This window comes from Prorops nasuta, unplaced genomic scaffold (genome assembly GCF_024137725.1).
Source record: "Prorops nasuta isolate Cenicafe-Biocafe unplaced genomic scaffold, Cenicafe_Pnas_1.2 PNAS00025, whole genome shotgun sequence".
In the NCBI taxonomy this organism is placed as follows: Eukaryota; Metazoa; Arthropoda; class Insecta; order Hymenoptera; family Bethylidae; genus Prorops; species Prorops nasuta.
The window spans coordinates 594609-615268 of record NW_027116822.1 but is presented as its reverse complement, the minus strand read 5'-3'; the positions used below and the strand labels follow the sequence as shown (position 1 = coordinate 615268).

Sequence of the window (20660 nt, the reverse complement as noted above, 5' to 3'; positions counted from 1 at the left end):
TATGCAATAATTAAATCTATACGTCTGCAATAGAGGTAAAAAAGTTCTACTTACAAACGTTGAAATAAAACATTAACATGAATAAAAAATGAGAAAAAGTTGCAGTTATAAGTATCAACTTAATATAATTATTAGCAGTACTGAGTAAAAACATTTTCTAAGGAATTACAATGAGTTTAAACAAAACAATATTCGAATAATTAAAACATTTAGAACACGAGTTTAAAACTCTGACTGAATACTGGTAGTTCTTTTGTTGAAACTTTTTTCACATGTAGTTTCGAAGTTGAATACAATATATTCCAAAGAGATCCGGCGAATTTCCATGCCCACTGATTTTTAAAACATTAATGTTCGTCTAAAATGACGTTTTATTGAGAATAATAATGAGTCGCTGAGAGAAACCAGGATTTCTCAGGTCGGAATAATTTTTGTTTAGACTACTTAAATATTTGCATTCGTTCTATAAAATACCTTTCAAACGTTGCTTCGGTTTTGATTATCAACGCTTGTAAAAAGACTTACAACTGTAAAGCTTCTATAAAAAAGAAATCCCAATACGTCGATTTTCTTCACGATACTTTTACGACACAAATAAAAATAATGTATAACATAAAGAGTATTTGCCAGATTTATCGACATTACAATCAACGAGGTAATGATTATTCGTTATATGGCTTTATTTTATTGTTATCCCTAAAACTGTATTAGTGTCACGTTCTCTAAAAATTTTACTATTAAGATTGCAGTATAAATTTAAAGTGCTATTTAATAAACATATATCTATTAAAATGAGAAATAGAAAATTGAATTCCTGTGGCAATCAGTGAATCGTGAGCATTTCAAAATGATAAGTGGATAACGGTCATATATATAAAGACCTATAATACCCGAGCTCCCTACTTGTATCTGGGAAAATTATTAGAAGGAACAATGACGTGTAAAAATGTTGCAATATTATTTTTCGTTCTGGCAGTGGGTGTGATTGGTATGAAAGAAAATTTATGATGAACCTTCCGCGCAGGGTAGCACTGCTGGAGGATGACAAGTGCGACTCCACTGCTGACCTTGAAATTTAAGATCATTGAAACTGTGAAGTTCGTTCAACTCAAGAAGATGTAAAGCACAAAATCTGGTGATCCTTCCTCATTCAGGAACGTCTTCAGAAGGGGGCAAGGACAGTCCATCACAAAGGTTATCCATTATGATACTATAACTGCAAAAATCATTTAATCGTGACGCGTCCTTGAAAAGTTATACGAGTACAAGAAGACCTTTAAGAAGAATAATGAAATAACATCCAGTGTACAATCGAAGACCGTCTTAAATGGTCGTGCGTTAATCCATAACTTCTCAAGGTCACGTGACCAATAATTAGATCTTAATGGATATACCTTTTCCAATGACACCCTTGTGTGGAAAGTTGTCCATCTTTTGAGCTTTGTATCTTCTTTAGGACACACAAGGGACGAATGAACTTCAAAGTTTTCATTAACGCAATGAATGACCTTTCCGCAATGACACGTACTTCCTTGTCTCCTTCAAAGGTATTCCTATGCGTGGAAGGTCTATTTCATATGTAATACATAAAATCTTAATCAATAAAAGTTTGTACAGTATAAAATATTCCATCATTCTTAGCTAAGAAAGAAAGTAGCCAAGGGGAAATAAAATTCGAGAAGTTGAAGGATGGTTATCCGGCCAAGCTCAATGAATTTCCTCACAATGCAGCTATACTGAAGAATGGCGCTTTTCACTGTAATGCTGCCATTCTAACTAGTCGATATATAATTAGTACAGCTGCCTGCGTAGACAATCTGGATGGTTATACCATCACTGTTCGTACAGGATCAAACGATTATGCCAACGGTGGCAACGTTTACGAGATGGAACAAGCTTTTCCTTATAAGGACGCTGGCCAAATCGGATCCAAGCCAGAAGGTGCGGATTATAAATATAATATTGGCCTTATAAAGGTAAGTTTTAATTATTTATTTCATTCTATTTTACAATTAACAATTGTTATTTTTTTGTCTTAGTTGAAAACTCCAATTAAGCTCGGTTTGGCACAGCGAGTTGTGAGTTTGGAAGATCAACCACCCACTGAGAAAATCAGTGGAGAAGGAACAGTTTCCGGTTGGGGAAGTTATGGAACAAACGAAGATTCCACAGTTTTACAAAAACTCAGCGTCGTTATGGATGCTAAAGATTACTGCGATGATGTACCAAACTTTGAACCTGATATTCATCACATCTGCACGTATTTACCTTCAACTGGTAGAGGAAAACAACAATGCGCTGTGAGTATTGCGTACAAATTTTATTTTTTATCTCAGATTGGCGTCACGAAAATATTTATGTTTTAGGGCGGCGATGGCAGTCCTCTAATTTATGAAAGCCGCTTGAGAGGTATTGCAGTCGGTAAGGTTAAATGTGGTACCGGTGCACCAGCTATCTTCCTTTCTACCTATTATCTCAAAAATTTCATCGAAGAGCGCCTTAAAGAAGATATAGTTGCACAAGAAGAGTGTGATTAAGTGAAATAGTATATCCAGGAGGACTTACTTGCCTAGAAAATACACTAGTTCAGAGAGCACGAAATCTCCTAAGTAGATTCAGATACACTGAGCATATTTTGTGTATCTACTGAGGACATTTCGTGCTATAAGGGATACGATTTAAAGAAACAATCTTTTTTCAAATTGCAAAGTAATAATTTATAAGTAATACCTAAATAAATTTCCTAACATCGTTATAAAATAAATTATTCGAAAATAACCATTTTAAAATTGACGCATTGTTAGTGGGAAAGCAGTGGGAATTTGATGCTATTTATATCAGGTTGCAGTACAAATTTCACTCATTAGATACTATCTGTTAAGCATACCGAGATATTGTCGGTATATATCTGGTATCTACTAAAACAACAGAAATGTATCTGATAGAAGTGTTTCCCAGTTTTCAACACACATTCATCTTGCACTTATTTCTCCCTTTTCGCTTCTTTCAGGAGAACTCATGTAGGCACTTCGAAAATTCTTCTTGTTTACACTTTTCAGTATAAATTAATAGTTGATGCAAGATTTAATGTAAAACTTTTGATACAAAGTGAATAGGAATTCAAAGCTAACACGATTACTCTTCTCATTAGAAAAATTATGCATTTAACGAAAATAAAGCTGTGGGCTTCAAAGAAGAATGAAATACATATGAAACAACGGTAAAAAACAAGGAGTGTGGGTGGCATGTTCTGCTCCCAACTTCTTGAACTGTGTTCGTTTTTGTACTAGCCTGGCAGTCCTGGCACTGGCAGTACTGCCAGTCTGCCAGCACAAAAACGCACGTTGCTAGAAGCGGCCGAAGCGGCTAGCCGCTAGGTGGTGTGGAGGTTAGGAACTTAGGTTAGGAGTCAGCACTGGTCAACATTGGTCCAACGCCCAACTTCCTAAAAATGCCAATGGTGCGCTGCAGTGTAAAATGGACTTTTTTCAGTCGTGTATTATACCCCTTTAACTCAGTAAAATGAAGTCCGTAATGAGATAAGACGAATAACAATTTCCTCAAATGTTCTTTGTGGTTTCCCAATTGTTGATAGTAAGGTGGAATTGTTTACACGGTGAAACTTGGTTAAAGAAATGAAAGAAAAGCCGGAATCGTATCTCGCCGATACTGTCAGAGTAAGAAAGAGCAAATGTACTGCGCGCGCAACGACGCTCTTTCTTTGTCACTTTACACGGACATGGTAAGACTGCATGTGTGAGAAAACTCCGTGTTTCAATTCTGCGTTCACTGAATACAAAAATGGATCAGGCTCCAGCAGGTAACTTGCAACAATTAGAATTTTTATTTTGCAGACAATCGGGATTTTTCACATTCTCCGTATAAATCATACTTATCCGCGTCTTCAATATTAATCATAATATTTATAACCAATCATTTTGGATGTTTCTTTATTCAAGGTTCAAGATTTCAATCCTGTACAAAGGGGTAACAAAATCTATGACTATAAAAGACATTTGTTAGGTTATGTTAGCCCGTACAGAGCATTAAACACTTAAATATATCTACTTAGAAGTGTGTTGAAAAAATTTTGTTACATATTTTACATTACTACCACGATTGTATTCTGAGGCTTGGTTGAAATTATTTTAATTAAAATATTGTTTAAAACAAATAAATTTTTGGTTTAATACTGGAAAACTATTATTCTGTATGTATTGAAGTTATTATTACTGTACCGTCGCAATTGAAAGCTCATATAACCTTTATACACAATAATTGTTAATTAAATTGTTGTTGCATTAATTTAATGCTATATATTTTCATATAACATATAGATACTGAGTTACGGAACATCATTGACAAGCTGGCACAGTTTGTGGCTCGCAATGGTCCAGAGTTCGAGCAGATGACAAAAAATAAGCAGAAGGACAACCCAAAGTTTGGCTTCCTATTTGGTGGAGAACACTTCAACTACTATCAATACAAAGTGACTACAGAGCAAGCCAGTAAGTGGGATAAAGCCCCTTAACAGCTACAACAATTGACAAGCATAAAGGCCATGCTTTGTACATCGCTCAAGGAATGATTTGAGAAATGAGATATGGGTGACAGGGTCTGAATTCAATTACAAATATACAAAAAAAAATAATGCTCATGAAATAGAAAAACTTGATTACAAGATTTTGGGATTCTATTCTTTAAGCAGAAAGCTCTTGCTAAAACTATCTTGCATTCTTCGGCAATGGTGATTTTGAGAAGATGTAGTTTTAAGATTCTTGCTGGAACTTATTTTATACGAAGTACATTATCAAAGTATCGTTTCACTCAGTACAGTTGGTACATTTTAACCACAATAATAAATGCTTTAAAACCCTAATACAATCAAAGTACATAAAACGGGAAAAGAATCTAGTGTTGTTAAAGCACTTACCAAATTTTTCAATATAGAAATACTTGCCTTATAAATGCCAAGAATTTTAACACGCATTGATAAAGTAGAAGATAAGAGTCAATGGAAATTGGAATATTTGTATTCTTTATCAAATAACCACTGAGAGACTCAAACATCTTACAATAATTCACCGTCATTCGTTTACAGTTTTAAAGCAAAAAGGAATAAATCCAATGCAAAATGCAGACCCACGTTTAAACGTTTCGCAGCAGCAGCAAACAGCCGTTACCATCGCACAGCCACTGAATAACGTCAGTCTTGCTGCTGGGCCTGGTCTAAATACACAAAATAATGGATTAAATCCAGTTGTGGGAATCGGACCAGTGGGAAATTCAGGCTTACCTGGGTCAATGGGTGGTCCTGGAAATGCAGGTCCTATTGGACCTGGGTCAAATTCTATGGGTGTCAATCCACCCATCACTGGAGTAACACCAGGAGTGAACATAGCAGGTCCACCAGCATGGCTTCAGAATGAATTGTCCAATCTTCAGTCTCAGCAAACGACATTGCAAGAACAAGTCAGACAGTCTGAACAGAACTTGGCTGCTCAACATGCTGCATTGATGGCACAACAACAGGGACGGGTCGAGGATGCAGTCAGGCAGGCTCAAGAAACATCCTTGCAGAATAGTGCTCAATCTACCAATACTGATCTCGTTGCTTTTGATGCGGTTCTGCAACCTATTATCGACAGCTGTACCAAAGACAGCATAAGTGCAGGAAAGGCTTGGATATTGCAAAATTCAATCACTGCCCCAAGTAACCAAGTGGTTGCTGATCATCTACTGAAAAAGTAATTTTATCTGTTTGAATGTAACATGTAATACATAAATAGAATTGAATAATTTTCATCATTTGATTTTTAGAGTGATACAAGGAGCGACGTTTAGCCAAAAACTACATATTATATATTTAGTAAACGATGTTCTACATCACTGGTGAGTAACCCTCTTAAATTTTAATAATAGCTTCGGTTTCTTGTTAAAAATAATATTTTATTTATTAAAAACAAGCGGAGATTATCATTAATTGTGCATGTAAGTATTTTATTTGAAAACTTTAATAGAAGCTTTAAACTTCTCAGCGCTAGAAAAAAATCTGTGGAGTTACGAAAAGCGATGGAAAGTGTGGTAGTTCCAATGTTCTGCAATACCTCATTGGCGGCGTCAGAAGAACAGTTGAACAAATTAAATAAATTGTTAAGTTTATGGGAATCAAAAAATAATTATTTTGATGAAGGGATTGTAGATAAACTGAAGCATCCCAGCCAATCTTGGTCTGAGTATCAGGCTAATTTGGTGGGACAATATGCCAGCGCTATCACTCCTATAACAACGTCTACCAAACAAACATTTGACAATTATCAAGCTCAACACCAAGCTTTCGTCTCGCATGCTTTAAGGCAAATACAAACTATTGAGCAGCAAAAGATTGCGATTGACCAACAGTTAAAAGCGCCGCCGCCACCACCTCCACAATTAGTAAGATTAGCTTGAGAAAAAAAATTATAGCACACAATTAACTTTGCTTTAACTTGATGTTCCTTAAATGTGTTTTTAGAATACTATGCCCCCTAGTCATACAGTACCCCCAGGTGCCATAGCAGCAGATGTAAACTTTAGTCAACCACCACCAGGATGGGGCGTACCGTCTGGAGGGGAACCTCCGCCTTTCTCAAATGTTCCATTACCAGACTTCTCAAAACCACCTCCTGGATTTGGACCACCACCTGTCATTCACGAGCCTTCCGTAGAAGATTTGATGCCTAGCATGCCTTATTTTGAACTGCCTGCTGGACTTATGGTACCTTTAATAAAATTGGAAGATGGAGAGTACAAACCTTTAGATCCTGAAGCAATTAGATTACCACCACCAGCACCTCCTAGTGATCGACTGGTCGCAGCTGTCGAAGCCTTCTACGCCCCACCAAATCATGATTCTCCTAGGGATAGGTAAGACAAAAAATTAACATAATTTTAAGAGAATAATCGCTCTCTTAAAAAAAAAAGATTATTTAAAATTATATCAATTTTTCGCGTAGCGATGGTTGGGAAAAGTTAGGCCTATATGAATATTATAAGGCTAAAAATGCAGCTCGTAAACGAAAAGAGGAAGATATCATTTCTGGAGTTAGGCCAAAGTCTAAATCACCGTCACCAATTTTGAGGCCAAGATCTAAAAGTCCCAGTCCACCAAAAAAACGGTATAGGAGCAAATCTCGAAGCAGATCAAGGTCAAGGTCTCGCGGAAGAAGCAGGTCAAGGTCGCCTACCGTAAATCACCGAAGGAATACTCGTAATATTAGTAATCACAATAACAGAAGTCGAAGGAGAAGAAATAGTAACAAAGAACGCAGTCCTGAAAGAAGATTGGAGAGACAAGATAGAAGTCCAACGCCACCAAGCTTTCTGTCAGTTCTAATAATTATTATACAAATTTCTAATACTATGGTTAACCAGTCCTTTGGATTTTATTATTTTCTTTTAATTTGATTTACAGAGGCTCTACATACAGCAAAGCCCCACAGGAAATAGGTATTGACGAAAGTAATAAGGGCCACCAGCTGCTTAAAAAAATGGGCTGGGGAGGAGCAGGTCTCGGAGCGAATGAGCAGGGCATAGAAGCTCCAATATCGGGTGGCGAAATAAGAGACAAAAACGATCAGTATAAGGGTGTAGGTATAAATCTTAACGATCCTTATGAGAATTTCAGAAAAAGCAAAGGTCAAGCGTTTATCACAAGGATGAAAGCCAGGGCTGAAGAACGAGCGGAAGAAAGAGGAGAGCGAGATTAGAAGTGTGAAAGTTCTTCATTCTTGTAATGGATTGTTAATGCACGACTGCATGAACGTTACTTTTCGTGATCAATTTGTACGATTATTTTTTCCGAGTATTCTACGTGTTTTTTGCATTAATTGACACCTCATTTAACACGTAAGCTCGATCCAATTAAATGCTAAATTATATAATTATATAAATATCGTAAAAATGATTTTCCCAAAACTGGGAAATACAGCCAACGTGTTATAAAAATATAAGATAATTGTATTTAGTAAGTTAATATGAATAAGAATTATATTGGATACGTAATTATAAAACAGAAATAAAACTGTACATTTGCTACAAAATCAAAACAATCATAAGATGTAATTAACTTTCTTTAAATTATGTTTAAGATAACTATAAAGCGACATTACTCGAAATTGAGATACCGGCTAAATTTTGGTCAAAATGACTGTTTTGAATTTTTATTTATAAAGACCTGTGCTTTACTCTTTGCAACACTTAAATGTACTAATAGCGACGAACTTTTGATTCAATAATGTTAAACTAATAAATGCAAATGTGACAAGGTATTAATTTTACATATTTGTTAAGCGCGCCGACTTATCTAATGTCACGTGCAACCGAGTGAATACGCGCATTATTATTGACAGCTAAGAACTGGCTGAGGATGGTTCGTTGAGCTAGCTAATCGTGAGTTGCCTTCTTGAACCCTTCCAGCGAAAAGCGATATCCAAACCGAATAAATCTACCGTCGAACCGGTTTCGTAACGATAATGGAGTAATCTTTCCAATGAAGTAAACAGAGTTGATATGCATGCGAAGCTGCAGCTATTTTACAAGGTCGTTATGGCCTCCAATGGTTTTTTGTATCCAGCATCGATAGTGATTTCGAGTATAACTCATAAGTAACGGGACAAAGTTCGTGTTGGCTAAAAATACAGTGTCAATAACATAAGACGATGTATCTAGGTGAGATAATGTTGCAAATTAGAATTGATTTGTTGCTCCGTCTATGTTTACATCCTGGTTTTTGTACTTGTAATCTAAAGCGAATGTTTTGTATATTGATGTTTCAATCTTAGAGCTACTAAGATTTTTCCATTAATTTCTGCGCTTCATTTTCATTGCTTTCATTCAAGCTATATAATTTGTAAACTATTACGAAGAGTTTGATAATTTCTTGTAAGTAGTGTAATCTTTATATTTGTACAAAGTCAGTGTACTCTCGTGAATGTCGCATTCCGCGGATTGTGATTTTTCATTAAAACAAATCAAAAGTATAACAATGAGAAGTTGAATCAGTCCTGATATACAGCGTGCGTCGTAAACGTGATGACTCGAAACTACATTGAGAGATTACACATTTCTGCTGCGCGGTTAATTTTTTATCTCTCGGTGCACCATTGACCTCTCGACAACATTCGTGAGAAAAAATGGTCAAAGCTGGAATCACGTGATATTTCTAAAAGCGAAAACAACAAATAAAGCTTCGATCGCACGATAAGTATAATGATTCTACAAAATTATTATAAAACGCAATAAAGCAAAAAAAGAAGAAATACTTCCAAGTACAACAATGTTTCGCTAATTTTGCGGGTGGTGACCATAAGTCAACCAAGTCCAATTTGTTTTACAGGTGTACTTAACGTTATTCTTGACGTTTCGTCGTTAGTAACGCTCCTAGAAGAAATATATTATAGCTATTCACAGTTTATTCCGTTAATGGTCGGAAAGACTACCTTCGCGAGTCCTTAAAAAGGCATTATAACTTACAGAGGATCGAAAGGAACAGTTACGCCATATCGTGCAAGACTGCAAAACTACCGGACTATCCACTTTGCTGAAATGAATACAAAAGACGAAGAGGAGTAGGCTTATAAAAAGATAAGGTTTTTCCTTCGATAAAAAGAATCGAGTTTTTCGCGATAATTGAATGACATTGACGAGATTAGGGAATATTTTCTCGTTCGAGACAAATGAAATCTAATTGCTCGGTATAGAAGTGGAACGTGACGCCCATTCCGAAAGTCCTGAGAGACCGGATATTTGGTACTCCGCACGCGTATTCGGACCGGAAACCCGCCTTTAGTGGGAAGCTTAGGAAGGAATTGCGGTGCCATCGGATTCCATCCGCGTCCTCCTATCGAGAGCGAATTCCTAACCTGTAACCACGCGTGCTTACTATAAATGGTGCCATTGATAGTCTGCCATATTAATTTCAAAATTAACCGTTTAAACACCGTAGAATAGTCCTCCGCTAATTAACGTTTCCTACGAGATATATAGTGCATAAAACCCATTCGTGTTTATCTCATCCAAACAGCTCTCTGGTTTCAAACTGTCGAATAATACACCAAAGTTTGATGTAAGATTACTAGTGTAATTGGCGTTTTAATTCAAGGTTGCTTTTAAGCATTCGGCGATAGTTTTAATGCTTTCGTAATTGTATCCTTAATCGTTATTGGCTAAGGCCAAAAAACGTCGATCGGTACGTGGATATACGTGGTGGGTATGTCGCGATCATCGAGGTTTCCAGCCAGTTTTTTTGTCACGACCATAGCACGCAATGCTTGGACGTGCGAATGTGCTGGAACGTGCAACGTACTGGTGTATGTATACGGACGGGGAGTGGGAGCCAGTGTAGTGCACGCGTGGCTGTGTATATATATATATATATATATATATATATATATATATGTGTGTGTGTACAGAGAGAGAGAGAGAAAGAGAAATTAAGAGAGCGGCCGATGAAGGAAAAAGGACGACCGATAGACGAATCGTACAACTCGAGTCGAAAGGAGGCTAACGTGCGAAAGAAGGATGTATATAATGCGCCGCGTTACATTCCACGTGATATCGAGAGAAGGGCACGCCTCGGTGTAGAGTCACGCGCTCGAGCACGCTCTTACCCTTCATGACACGTGAACGTAATGTGTCTGGTGTTTAGCCGATGAGCTAGCGAATACAGAAAATTCCCGTTCAAAACGTTGTTTCAATTTATATACCTTTTTTTATGTGGAAAATCACAAACCTTACTATCCTCGAGATATATTTTTAATTTTTGATATAGAGACTGAAAGTTGCTATCGTGTTGTGTATATATAAATGTAGAAATAAATTATTTGGTATTTTTGAAATGCAATAATTGTAACAGTAACCAAATTTTGAAGAATTTTTTTGTAGGAAAAGAAATAATCAGAGTAATCCATTTTGTGAGAATGTCTCATATTCGCAACCCTTAAGAGGGTCCAATGAGATTTTCAGGTTCGCTCGAGGTACGCTCGTTGGAATTTCTCCGAAGATTCGAAATACCAGGGCAAGACGGGAATGCAGTTACATACGAGTAAGCGCTATAATTATACAGTCCAATGCGAATGTTCTAATTTTTCAAGGCCAACGATAACCAACTGTGATTTTCAGGTGATAATCGGATATAGGAAGTGATTTGCTGCATTTATAATTATTTTGATTATGCAACCAGTTCCTCGTCCTCTTTTTGCGTTAACCAACCTTTCATAACACACTTTTCACTGGTAGCAAAGCAGCTCTGATGAATTCTTGAAAGGAAAGTGAAAAGATTTTTGTTCTTGTATATATATATATATATATATACTATTAAGAAGAGTGCAATTTATGTGACCTACATAGTTTTTCACGTGATTGCAGGTGCTTTCAAGGGAAGCGGTGCTCGAGCGTAAGTTAGTCGTGTAACTGAGTGATTCTGTAACACTTGGGTACTAACATCTATGGAACGCCCACGCAGTTATTCGATTTAAAAGTCACGTAGGCACGTTAGGCATGGTCGTCGTTCGAACGGTGCATAATTCACTCGACCTGACCAGGAATTTACCAAGCTCTCTTCGAAAAATTCTAACGAGCTGTTATTTTTAGCACGAGATCTACTCCAAAGGTTAAGGATTCCTGCAATTTCAAAATCCTAAATGGAACTATAATAATTACAAATTTATCGTAAACTTGTGCTTAATTGTAAAACAGAATATAATAAATCTTACGTGTAAACAATGTTGTTAATTAATTTTTTCAAGTACCAATAGCGTTATCCATTGCGCAACAGGACAAGAATATTTAAAAGTGATCGGATTAATAAAGTAATATTATATATAGGTACACACCAATAAATTGATTGGAGAAATTTAATAATACGAAAGTTCGAAATAATGTTAGCACTACGTAATACCGTTTATTTTCTCGTGTAGCGAACACGAATAAGACGTCTATTTTTGAATCGGTAGCACATTACATGCGTTACTTATACCCGTGTCAAGCTCGAATCTACCTGAACGAATAAGCACGCCAGAAAGCCTATATTCCTGATTCCACGATCGCATTTATATAAGTCACACGCGACTCCCATAACTTATCTAATTGCGATCGAAGCTGAGATCGATTTAATAGAAAGCAAAAAGCTTCCTAGCAATTCCACTCTGTACTTAATTCCCCGCGGTACAAATATTCCTGCACGTAATCCTTTAATATTTATATCAAGCTATTATCGCGCTGTCTCATAAATTGTCTGCAAATTACCAGTATCAAACACGTTCGGGAAATGATAAAGCCTGTTCGCACAGCAATTATACGATACGACTTGTTCCTAATAAAATGTTTTGTCTAGTCGCGTTTCTTTATACTATTTAACGTCGGTTACGTTAATCGAGGCTTTTACTCGTTGAACTGATGCCGTTCGAAGGAGCTCCGAAACGTTTCAAGAACATTTACATCGTTCTTACGAAACGATCCGAATAATCGAGTAGAGAACGATCGTGTATGATCAGCCAATAATTTATCTATTTTTAATTCCCTATAATCGAATGTCCTTATTAAATTCAACGCAACGTTTAAAAATATTTCACATCGTGCGAACTCGTAGTATATATATAGTAATTACTATACACAAATTCGCGTAAGAATGTTGTCCTATATTTGTATTTACGCGTGTGAATGGAGGCTACGTTGAGTCACAGCGTAGCGCTCCACAAATAACGCGTATACGAGCTATAACGAGTTCGCCCAAAAATATATCACCACCACCACGAAAATATGTACGGTTAAATTGTCAAAGTATCAAGTTAGGATTCATCTTAATTCATAGGAGTAATTAGAAAAATTGTATCAAATTACAAAATGCTCATTTTAATTGCGGTAATTGCACAATTTTTATCGAACGATAAACGAGGGGCTTTTAACGCTCTGTTTATTCAATTAAACAAAATTTCTATATTTTCATACGAAAGATATAAGCCGTGCGTCATTACTTATCGATAAATTACAGACTGTTGCGTTTTTCCTTGTCACATGAGAGTATTTCCACTGCTGGCAGTGGCTGGTAATTACGGTAACCGATTACGCTTACCTGTCTTAAAAAGAAAACTCTGCCAATGAAATCCGGCGAGTGCAGCTTTCTCCACTCCCATTCAATCGAACTGGAGGAGCGCGAGCGAGATCGGACGATTGCATTCCGCAGCTGCACGGCAGCGTTTGCTAAAAGCGCACGCGCACGCACGTACGCGTGCAGTAGATAAAATACACGTTTGGACATCCCACTTGCGTGTCTGAATAGGCCAGGAAAAATTGAAAGTGCGTCGAAGGACGAATATCGCGTTCCATCCGAACGCTTTGCTCTACTTTTTCTACTGAAATTTAAATTCCACTTTGAAAGCATTCCATTGTTGCTCGGCGAGCCGCTTAATCCCTGCTGGCTATCAAAGTACATACGTAACCATCGATAATTTTCAATACACGAGAAATATATTCTACGATATATTTATAACCTTTAAATAAACAATATCCTCGTAGAACGCTGGTGCAAACTTTGCAGACTACTCTGAGAAATAAAAAATGTGCTATTACCAAGAAAAAGTAGCTTCTCCTTGGAAATATTTTTTTTAATATATATAAGTATAGAGTACACCATACGATAGCATCGTACGTCAATTGCTCGTAGCTACAATTGTTTTCCCCAGTCCCTGGGACTTTCATTGAAAAGTAACGATCGGTCCGAGCGCGAGTAGGTGATTTTTTTACGCAATTCATTTACACCAGCGCGAGCTACGAAGTTCGTACGGAGAAAAGGATGGTTGGAGTGGTAGGGAGGTTAGATGGTAGTGGAAAGGAGGTGGTTTCGATGGAGAGGGAGGTCGAGAAGGCGCGTGACGGGACACGTGACCGAAGCACACGGTACTCGCGTGACCGGTCCCGTGACGTCACGCGCACGTGTCACGTAGCGTGGTAACTACCACTGCTGCTCCCTACCATTTACCCACATGGACTCATACACGCACGATTCGTTGGTCAGTGACGTCTCGAGGATCCTCTTAGCCCCTGCCGTTAGAATTTTACCTGCAAATTATTTTCTTCCAATAATCTTCCTCCAATCTTCCTCAAACCTTGACCAAAACTACTTCCATTAATTCCCACCCCCTCCACACTCGATAAAAATGACCAAAAAAATTATTAAAAATTACAAAACCGTCGTATTCGCTGAAACTCTCGATTCAAGATAATTTTAACTCGAGTTGTACGAGGTTATGTGTAAATTGCCTGATTTATCTCACCGGACAACGATAACTGTGAAACGAACGGAGATTGATACGTGTCAAGTGTAAACGTTTTAAGAGGCAACAGATTCCTCGTAAGAAGGTTTCGAAAGGAAAAGTGAAAGACAACGCGTGAGATACTTGATCGAGTCGTAAACAGGTGTGAAGGAACCAAGTTTTTCTTTGTTCTCCCTAAAGTACCAAGGCGACATTACTTAAAAGTTTCGTTCGAACGTTTTATCACGCTCCTCTTTATCTCAAAACACTGAAATAGCGTAACTTTATCGGCGCGTGACGCTGCCAGAGACTTCTTCCTTATCTATCTTATCCTTATCTCACTCTCTTCTTTTTCACCCCAGGAAAAACACTTTTCGTTATTCAACTCCTCATGATTTTCTCGCTCTACCTTATCGTTCCAAGAATTAATCTTTGCGAATGGAGTATCGCTGCGAGTGAAAATAGATTATTCGGGATTTAAAAGCATCTTTCTCGCGGTTGGTCTTATAAATAGCGTGAGGATTTGGGACCGAAAGGGTTGAACAAAATTAGGATCATTAACGAAGTATTTCTATTTAAAACGAAATAGCGTTGAAATGATGCAAGAGTTGCGGTATTACAGGCTGTTCGTTATCTAACTTTAGGAGTGATATTAGAAAGGCAGCAGCAGAGCGAAGTTGGGTATTACGTGGGGCACCAGGAGCGACGTTGCCGTACCTGAGGCGGTCTGGTTCGCTTCCACCACTATTGGACCGCATGCCACACCGCGGCCCATCGCTAACATCGAACAGGGCCGCGTATTATACACGCACGGTAACCTGCCAAGACGACACGCGCCCGTATATACGTTCGCCCGTAAACCAAACAACTTTTCCCAATTTTCACCTATACACACTCTCACAACCCGAACCTTCCACGTCTCTCATCAATTTACTAAATTGCAATCAACTTTTTTTATCAACTCCCCTCTCCTTACCTTCCATACCTCCGTATAATTCTTTCCCATTCCCTCCCCCTTTAACCCCCTCTAGTGCTTCCTCCAAACTGCTCCAACCTAGCTGTTCATCATGTGAACCTGATGCCTAAGGGTCGATCGAGTGACGACGCAGCATCAGCAATTTTCCCTTTTTCAATCGTGGCAAAAGTGAGTTTATCAAAAATCGTGCGAGTTCTTCGAGCAATTCTATCTCAACGACCTTGCCATTCCAGTAAAAAAGTTTTACTGCTCCTCGAGTCAACGTCCCTCGACTTCCTCTTCGGTAATTCTTACACGGATTGTTGCCTCGTTAACAAAGGAATCTTCCAGTTCTTCGCCGAGTCTTCGAGTTCTGGAAAAAAATAATCCAGTGTTAACAAACTTCGGCTCGTGTCTTAGCCAAGAACCGTCCGTTTCTACTGTGGATGTTCTCCTGTGGAAGTGACCCGTCCTGTGCGTTCCTTATCCACTACGAGAGAGAGAGAGAGAGATACACTGGTACGAATCTTAGCCGGTATATCCGGTCCGTTTCAAAGCGACCAAGCCAAGGTATCGTGTGGTTCTAACCTCGAGGCTAAAGATCTAAACGGAATCTTGACTATTCGCTTTTTCGCAGCGCTCTCGATGTGTCAGTGAATTCACCAAGGCGAGCCAACACTCTCGAATCGATCGGGGAGCGTTCGCCTCGCGGTCTTACTCGACAGGACTTTTTCCACTGTGCTTCTTCTTCGCAAGAGTGAAATTTTAAGCGTGCATTGTGCGAGTTGGTCGCGAAGCACTTCGCACGGGCCAGTTCTGCGTTCCTCGTCGCTAAAGAGAGTGTGTTTTGGAGGGGGGAGGGGGGAGTAAAGAGTGCGAGTGTCGCGAGTCGGAAGTGATTCATTGTGTGCACCGGAAGACCGCTCTGCGCGTTCTTCTATATGCGTCAAGATGATGGAGACTCAAAATTATTGGGAGGACAGCAGCGCGCATTCTATGCAGGTGAAGTACGAAAGGTAAGAGGATTGTTCAGTTCTATGTATATATATATATATATATATATAGTATACCGTATTTAATTAACCACTGAATTCTTTATCCCTCTCTCGCAAACGTGATTCACCGCTTCTCGCTAATCTCAACGATCCAATCGACACGTACACCTGTAACGGACAGAACTTCTGCGAGGAATGTTGATTTTAATCCTCGTATATGTGTATATATATATATATATATATATTGCGTGTAAGTCTCCTGACGCAGCCACACAACGGAATTTCTTTAATCGTCGCTCGAGAAAAACCTAGTAATCCCAATGGATCGCTCAAAACCAAACACCGTTTCGTAATGCAGGATCTCTAACGAGTGTTTAATAAATTTCTAAAGCTCTTACCCCAATTACGAAACGAATGACAAATTTATTATGAAAATTGCAATTTTGCTGAGTTGGCACTGGAAAATCTTTGAGGAATATTATTAAGAGTTTCGGTATCTTGCTTGAGGTGCCATTGACCAATACTCGTGGGCCAAAGGAAATTTGTCCTCATAGTGACGTCATTTGTAACCCTCGATGGTTAAAAATAAGAATCAAGTGGGGACTTTAGGGAGGGGGTTGAAATTCTTAGGTCTTTTGCTGGATTTTTGAGTCTCGTAGGAAAGAGAATGGTGATTTTCGTGAGAATAATTTTCGAGTGGGTGTATTGTAGATGCTTTGGAACGTGCTTGATACACGGAAAGCTACAAAAATTGTGTTATCGTGAGTACACAGGTGCTTCGATCTTACCAATTTTTCCTACCTTCTTCCTCCCCAACTTTCGAAACTCTTCCTTCCCAAGACTCTACCAACTCTATTTGCTCTTCTTTCGTCGAGCTTTGTTATTATCTCTCCTCTTGTAATTACATTGCCAAATTTTCAAGGTCAACAGATAAGATAAAGGTTCGGTCTTACAGTGGCCAATACGAAGCTTTAAGTGCATTTTACGCTTTTTCTCAACGCGTAATTGACCTTTGGACCGTCCAATTCGGATTTAATGATCCTCGAATGACAAGCTACCACACCAAACACACATAAATCACTGGCTTAATTCCCTACCGCTCTCTGCTTTAAATTTATTTTATATTTTGCCCGTGCACTAATGGCTTTTACCACTTAGGAATAAGAATTCTTGTTAATCGAACAGGGTAGCAGTGTATTAAATTTTTTAATAACAGTGACATTGGAAGTAATTTAATAACAAATTATCCTGCAGCAATCGCATACGAGCCCGACGTTACATTGTGTCAGATTAGAGTAAAAAAAAGATAACAAAAAAACTTTACGATATCCAGTTTTACATAGAAATATACGTACCCGGCATGAATATTCAATCCATCGACACCAAGCTCCAACGAGTGTGGAATACAAAAGAGTGTTTTGTGGTTTGGAGGAGAGACAGGATGAGTTTTATTTAGCGATGTTTACGAGAGAGGAGAGTTTTTTTTAAATTACACGAGGTGTCAGCTTGCTGCTTGATATTTTATGGAAAACTTATATGGAATAAAATTAATAGAGTGCGATATGGGAGGTCTAAAGGAGAAGAGCCAGGATAAAGTAAATATCAGACGATTTATTCCATGTCTGTGAAGGAAGATTTCGTATGGCTGGATTGGTCGGCCATTGACACTACGGATCGATCTGCTCGGATTTATTTGCGCACCGACTATAGTACACTACAGTCAAGGAAAATAATTTCACTATTACATATACCTACTTAGTTTTTCAAATTTTCAAACTTTAGTCATCCTGCTAAATATGCTCTAAATAAATTTTCCAATTTTCTGGCTAATTCAGCATTAAGGAAATTTTCTTACTTTACCAAGTTTTTCAGTCAAATAACATTTCACATTCTACGACCTACCATCGATACGAGATTTGCAGGTTCAGCACTGCCTGAAAATTTATGTTTGGCTTTCTGGCTCCAGCAGAAATCTCTGCAAGCTCCTGTGAAATATCTGAATTTAAATGGAATGTTTTCTGTAAAGACCTTGCTCGACCTCTGACCCCAAAATTCTAACGACTATTATATTTATCTATTTTTAGTGCGAAGTATTCAAATATTCCAACGAGGAACGTTCGATGGATCTTTTTCTTAATTAAATTGTACAGTTATTGGAAAATTCAGAATAGTCGTTTCGTAACGATTTGAGCTTAGTAATTATAGCCTAATGGTCAATGCTGGACTTTGCATAATTAATCACAAATCGATATGTGACGTAATTGGGTTAGTGCCTTTGGTGATAAGCAGAGGTGCCATTCTCCACTAGCAAACACATTCCCATCGAGCTTTACCTCGTTGGTGGACCTTAATACGATTTCCAAGGCTTCCCCTATTTTTCTTTTACCGTAATCGTTGCTTAACAGTTGAAATCTTATCCACCCAATGACGATTATTCCCAAGTGGCCAATCATCCACTGTTTTTGCACAATCTAACGTTTACATCACTCACTATTAATTACAAACTCGAAATAAAGTAATTAACACACTGAACAAAATTACTATGATTATAATGACATTGGAAAACTGAATTTATAGCAATTTATTTGAAAAAAAAATAATAATTGAGCTTATCTGAGAATACGATGAATTCGTGAGATTTTCACGAAAATATTTGACGTGGATACAATTTACAGATAAGATTTTCCGAGTGATTCGTAAGTACTCCAGAAGATCACGAGGAGATAAGGTGTAATCTGGTATTTCCTGTCGAGCAACCCTTTGTTATGGAAGTCTCCGGAAAGGAATATAACGTTGTTGTCGATAATTCGTGTTTGAGGGTTCTCACGCACAGTCAAACGGACAGTGCGTGCCTGAACAAGCCGAGCAAACGTGCGAAAACGTGACTTTAGACCGAAACTCTAGGCAGTGAAGAATACGAGTGCTCCAACTTGTAGTTGAGTTTTTCTTCTTTCTCTCACACATCTGCAGTTCACACGTATACATATTTTTAAGATATCTCCTTTAAATATATTTTTTCATTGTAACGTGAATTTATGTTCAATTCGATAAACTATGGAGAATGGTCCTGGTCAAATCTATATGCTAATTGTTGCATCTATATTTCATTAGAATATAGTAAATGTGTGTTGTTCACTAAAAATCTTTTATTTCTCCAGTTTTTTAAATACGTATAAGCAATTTTTTACGTTTCCTATGTCTCATCAAGAAGTTGCGTTAAATGCAGAGTGTAGCTTATTTATATTTAATTTGATAAACACGTTCGAGAAGGATCCAAGCAAAATCCGTATGCTAATTGTCGTATCTGTCACGCTAGAACAATATATACCTAATGGGTGGAATTAAAATCTTAAAAATGGCATCGTAAAATTATCGAGGAGGAGAAATCTTATGATACTCGGCAGTAATTTGGTCGTGGTCGCTAGGAACTTTCCATTTAGAGTGAATAAAGACGGTTTTGATAAGCCCAAATTTGTATCTCTATACATCCATCTTTCTTGGAACACTTACTTTCCATCCAAGTTTCTCCTTTTCCAGTCAACAACTGGATAATCCTGCAGCAAATATCAGCTTTAAAATTATATACCTATTTTGCATATGTCACACTTATTAATTACTTTAGCCACTTTTAAAGGAAATTTTTGAAAAACTCTCATTAATTATATATTTCTTACTCCGAAACTTTAAGCTCGATCGTTCATTGAATAACCTCTTAAAAGCAACGATTGCATTAATTTGTATACGTGTTAAATATTCCTGCAGTTATGTAAAAAAAACCATTGATTTCGTTTCCTTAATTTCATTCAGCATTACAAGCAAGTTTTTTGTTTTATATTATCAGTTGGCGCGTATCCTGCACTGGAATTCAGACGAGTAAATATTTGGACAAGATTCTGGCGAGCTTACTTGTTTTTTTCCAAATTATAAAAACTCCCAATGGAAAAATAATGATTTGCCCTACTGATTTCGAACAATTCGTAAATTGGCGAACAAAAGAATAATTGGTTACCAGTTAAATTTCGAGCGATGTTTGTGCAGTCATTTTTACAATGGAATAGATAAATAGGTAAAACGATTGTGTAAATTAGACGTCGTGTAACAGTAGGCTGATGTAAGGAATTAATGAAAATATTCAAATGAATTTTAGCGAGAAAGATTTAGAAGGAGTGGAAGGTCAATAGACCCGCAAAAATTCATTGATGTCATTGGCCTCTGCTATTTTTATAGTATACACTTTATCAATTGGCTTAATTTCCATTGGCCACGCATTTGCACAACGTGGCGACCAAATATTATGTCGTATTCGCACTGTCCACTATTTATCTCAAAAATCGAACATTATTTAGAAGACAAAATTCTGCCTCCTGTTAAAAATTAAGAAAACCTACACATCGTCCAAAACAAAACGATTTAAATCAC

At 37.6% G+C, this 20660-nt stretch overlaps 3 protein-coding genes and 1 long non-coding RNA gene across 8 annotated transcripts in view; 3 read left to right on the top strand and 1 right to left on the bottom strand.

Moving 5' to 3' along the window:
- The first annotated feature begins 895 nt into the window (after window positions 1–895).
- LOC136782281 (trypsin 3A1-like) lies at window positions 896–2753 on the top strand. Its single transcript, XM_066741604.1, has 4 exons — window positions 896–988; window positions 1642–1976; window positions 2040–2300; window positions 2367–2753. Exons 1-4 carry the CDS (start codon window positions 934–936, stop codon window positions 2535–2537), a joined length of 822 nt encoding a protein of 273 aa, XP_066597701.1. The 5' UTR covers window positions 896–933; the 3' UTR covers window positions 2538–2753.
- A 102-nt stretch (window positions 2754–2855) lies between these two features.
- On the top strand, window positions 2856–9473 carry LOC136782278 (calcium homeostasis endoplasmic reticulum protein). Of its 2 annotated transcripts, none has more exons than XM_066741596.1 (8): window positions 2856–3820; window positions 4338–4508; window positions 5102–5747; window positions 5821–5892; window positions 6039–6435; window positions 6515–6906; window positions 6996–7364; window positions 7454–9473. In XM_066741596.1, exons 1-8 carry the CDS (start codon window positions 3802–3804, stop codon window positions 7746–7748), a joined length of 2361 nt encoding a protein of 786 aa, XP_066597693.1. In that variant the 5' UTR covers window positions 2856–3801; the 3' UTR covers window positions 7749–9473. The 2 variants fall into 2 exon arrangements, with proteins under 2 accessions (XP_066597693.1, XP_066597695.1); XM_066741598.1 differs by lacking the exon at window positions 2856–3820 and adding an exon at window positions 3851–3987.
- LOC136782284 (uncharacterized) lies at window positions 5601–18756 on the bottom strand. Of its 3 annotated transcripts, none has more exons than XR_010824104.1 (4): window positions 13530–13904; window positions 13112–13457; window positions 6795–6896; window positions 5601–5739 (listed from the first exon to the last, which is right to left on the bottom strand). It is a non-coding gene; the product is annotated as an uncharacterized lncRNA (long non-coding RNA). The 3 variants fall into 3 exon arrangements; XR_010824105.1 differs by having other exon boundaries at window positions 13112–13453; XR_010824106.1 differs by lacking the exons at window positions 13112–13457; window positions 13530–13904 and adding an exon at window positions 18628–18756.
- Window positions 14868–20660, top strand: part of LOC136782280 (hairy/enhancer-of-split related with YRPW motif protein 1-like) — a 30121-nt gene continuing 24328 nt past the window's right edge. Inside the window, exon 1 of one of the 2 annotated variants that reach the window (XM_066741600.1) lies at window positions 14868–16262. In XM_066741600.1, the coding sequence (XP_066597697.1) occupies window positions 16198–16262 (65 nt within the window). In that variant the 5' untranslated portion in view covers window positions 14868–16197. The remainder of the gene's footprint in view (window positions 16263–20660) is intronic. The other variant, XM_066741602.1, reaches the window with a different exon arrangement.

What these genes read in the sequence shown, in the direction of transcription:
- LOC136782281 (XM_066741604.1), top strand. Translation starts at nt 934, where the DNA reads ATGACGTGTAAAAATGTTGCAATATTATTTTTCGTTCTGGCAGTGGGT. An exon ending in TCTGGCAGTGGGTGTGATTG is followed by an intron (nt 989 to 1,641) that starts GTATGAAAGAAA and finishes CATCATTCTTAG; the next exon opens with CTAAGAAAGAAAGTAGCCAA. An exon ending in GAGGAAAACAACAATGCGCT is followed by an intron (nt 2,301 to 2,366) that starts GTGAGTATTGCG and finishes TTTATGTTTTAG; the next exon opens with GGCGGCGATGGCAGTCCTCT.
- LOC136782278 (XM_066741596.1), top strand. An exon ending in CGCCACCACCTCCACAATTA is followed by an intron (nt 6,436 to 6,514) that starts GTAAGATTAGCT and finishes ATGTGTTTTTAG; the next exon opens with AATACTATGCCCCCTAGTCA. An exon ending in CATGATTCTCCTAGGGATAG is followed by an intron (nt 6,907 to 6,995) that starts GTAAGACAAAAA and finishes TTTTTCGCGTAG; the next exon opens with CGATGGTTGGGAAAAGTTAG.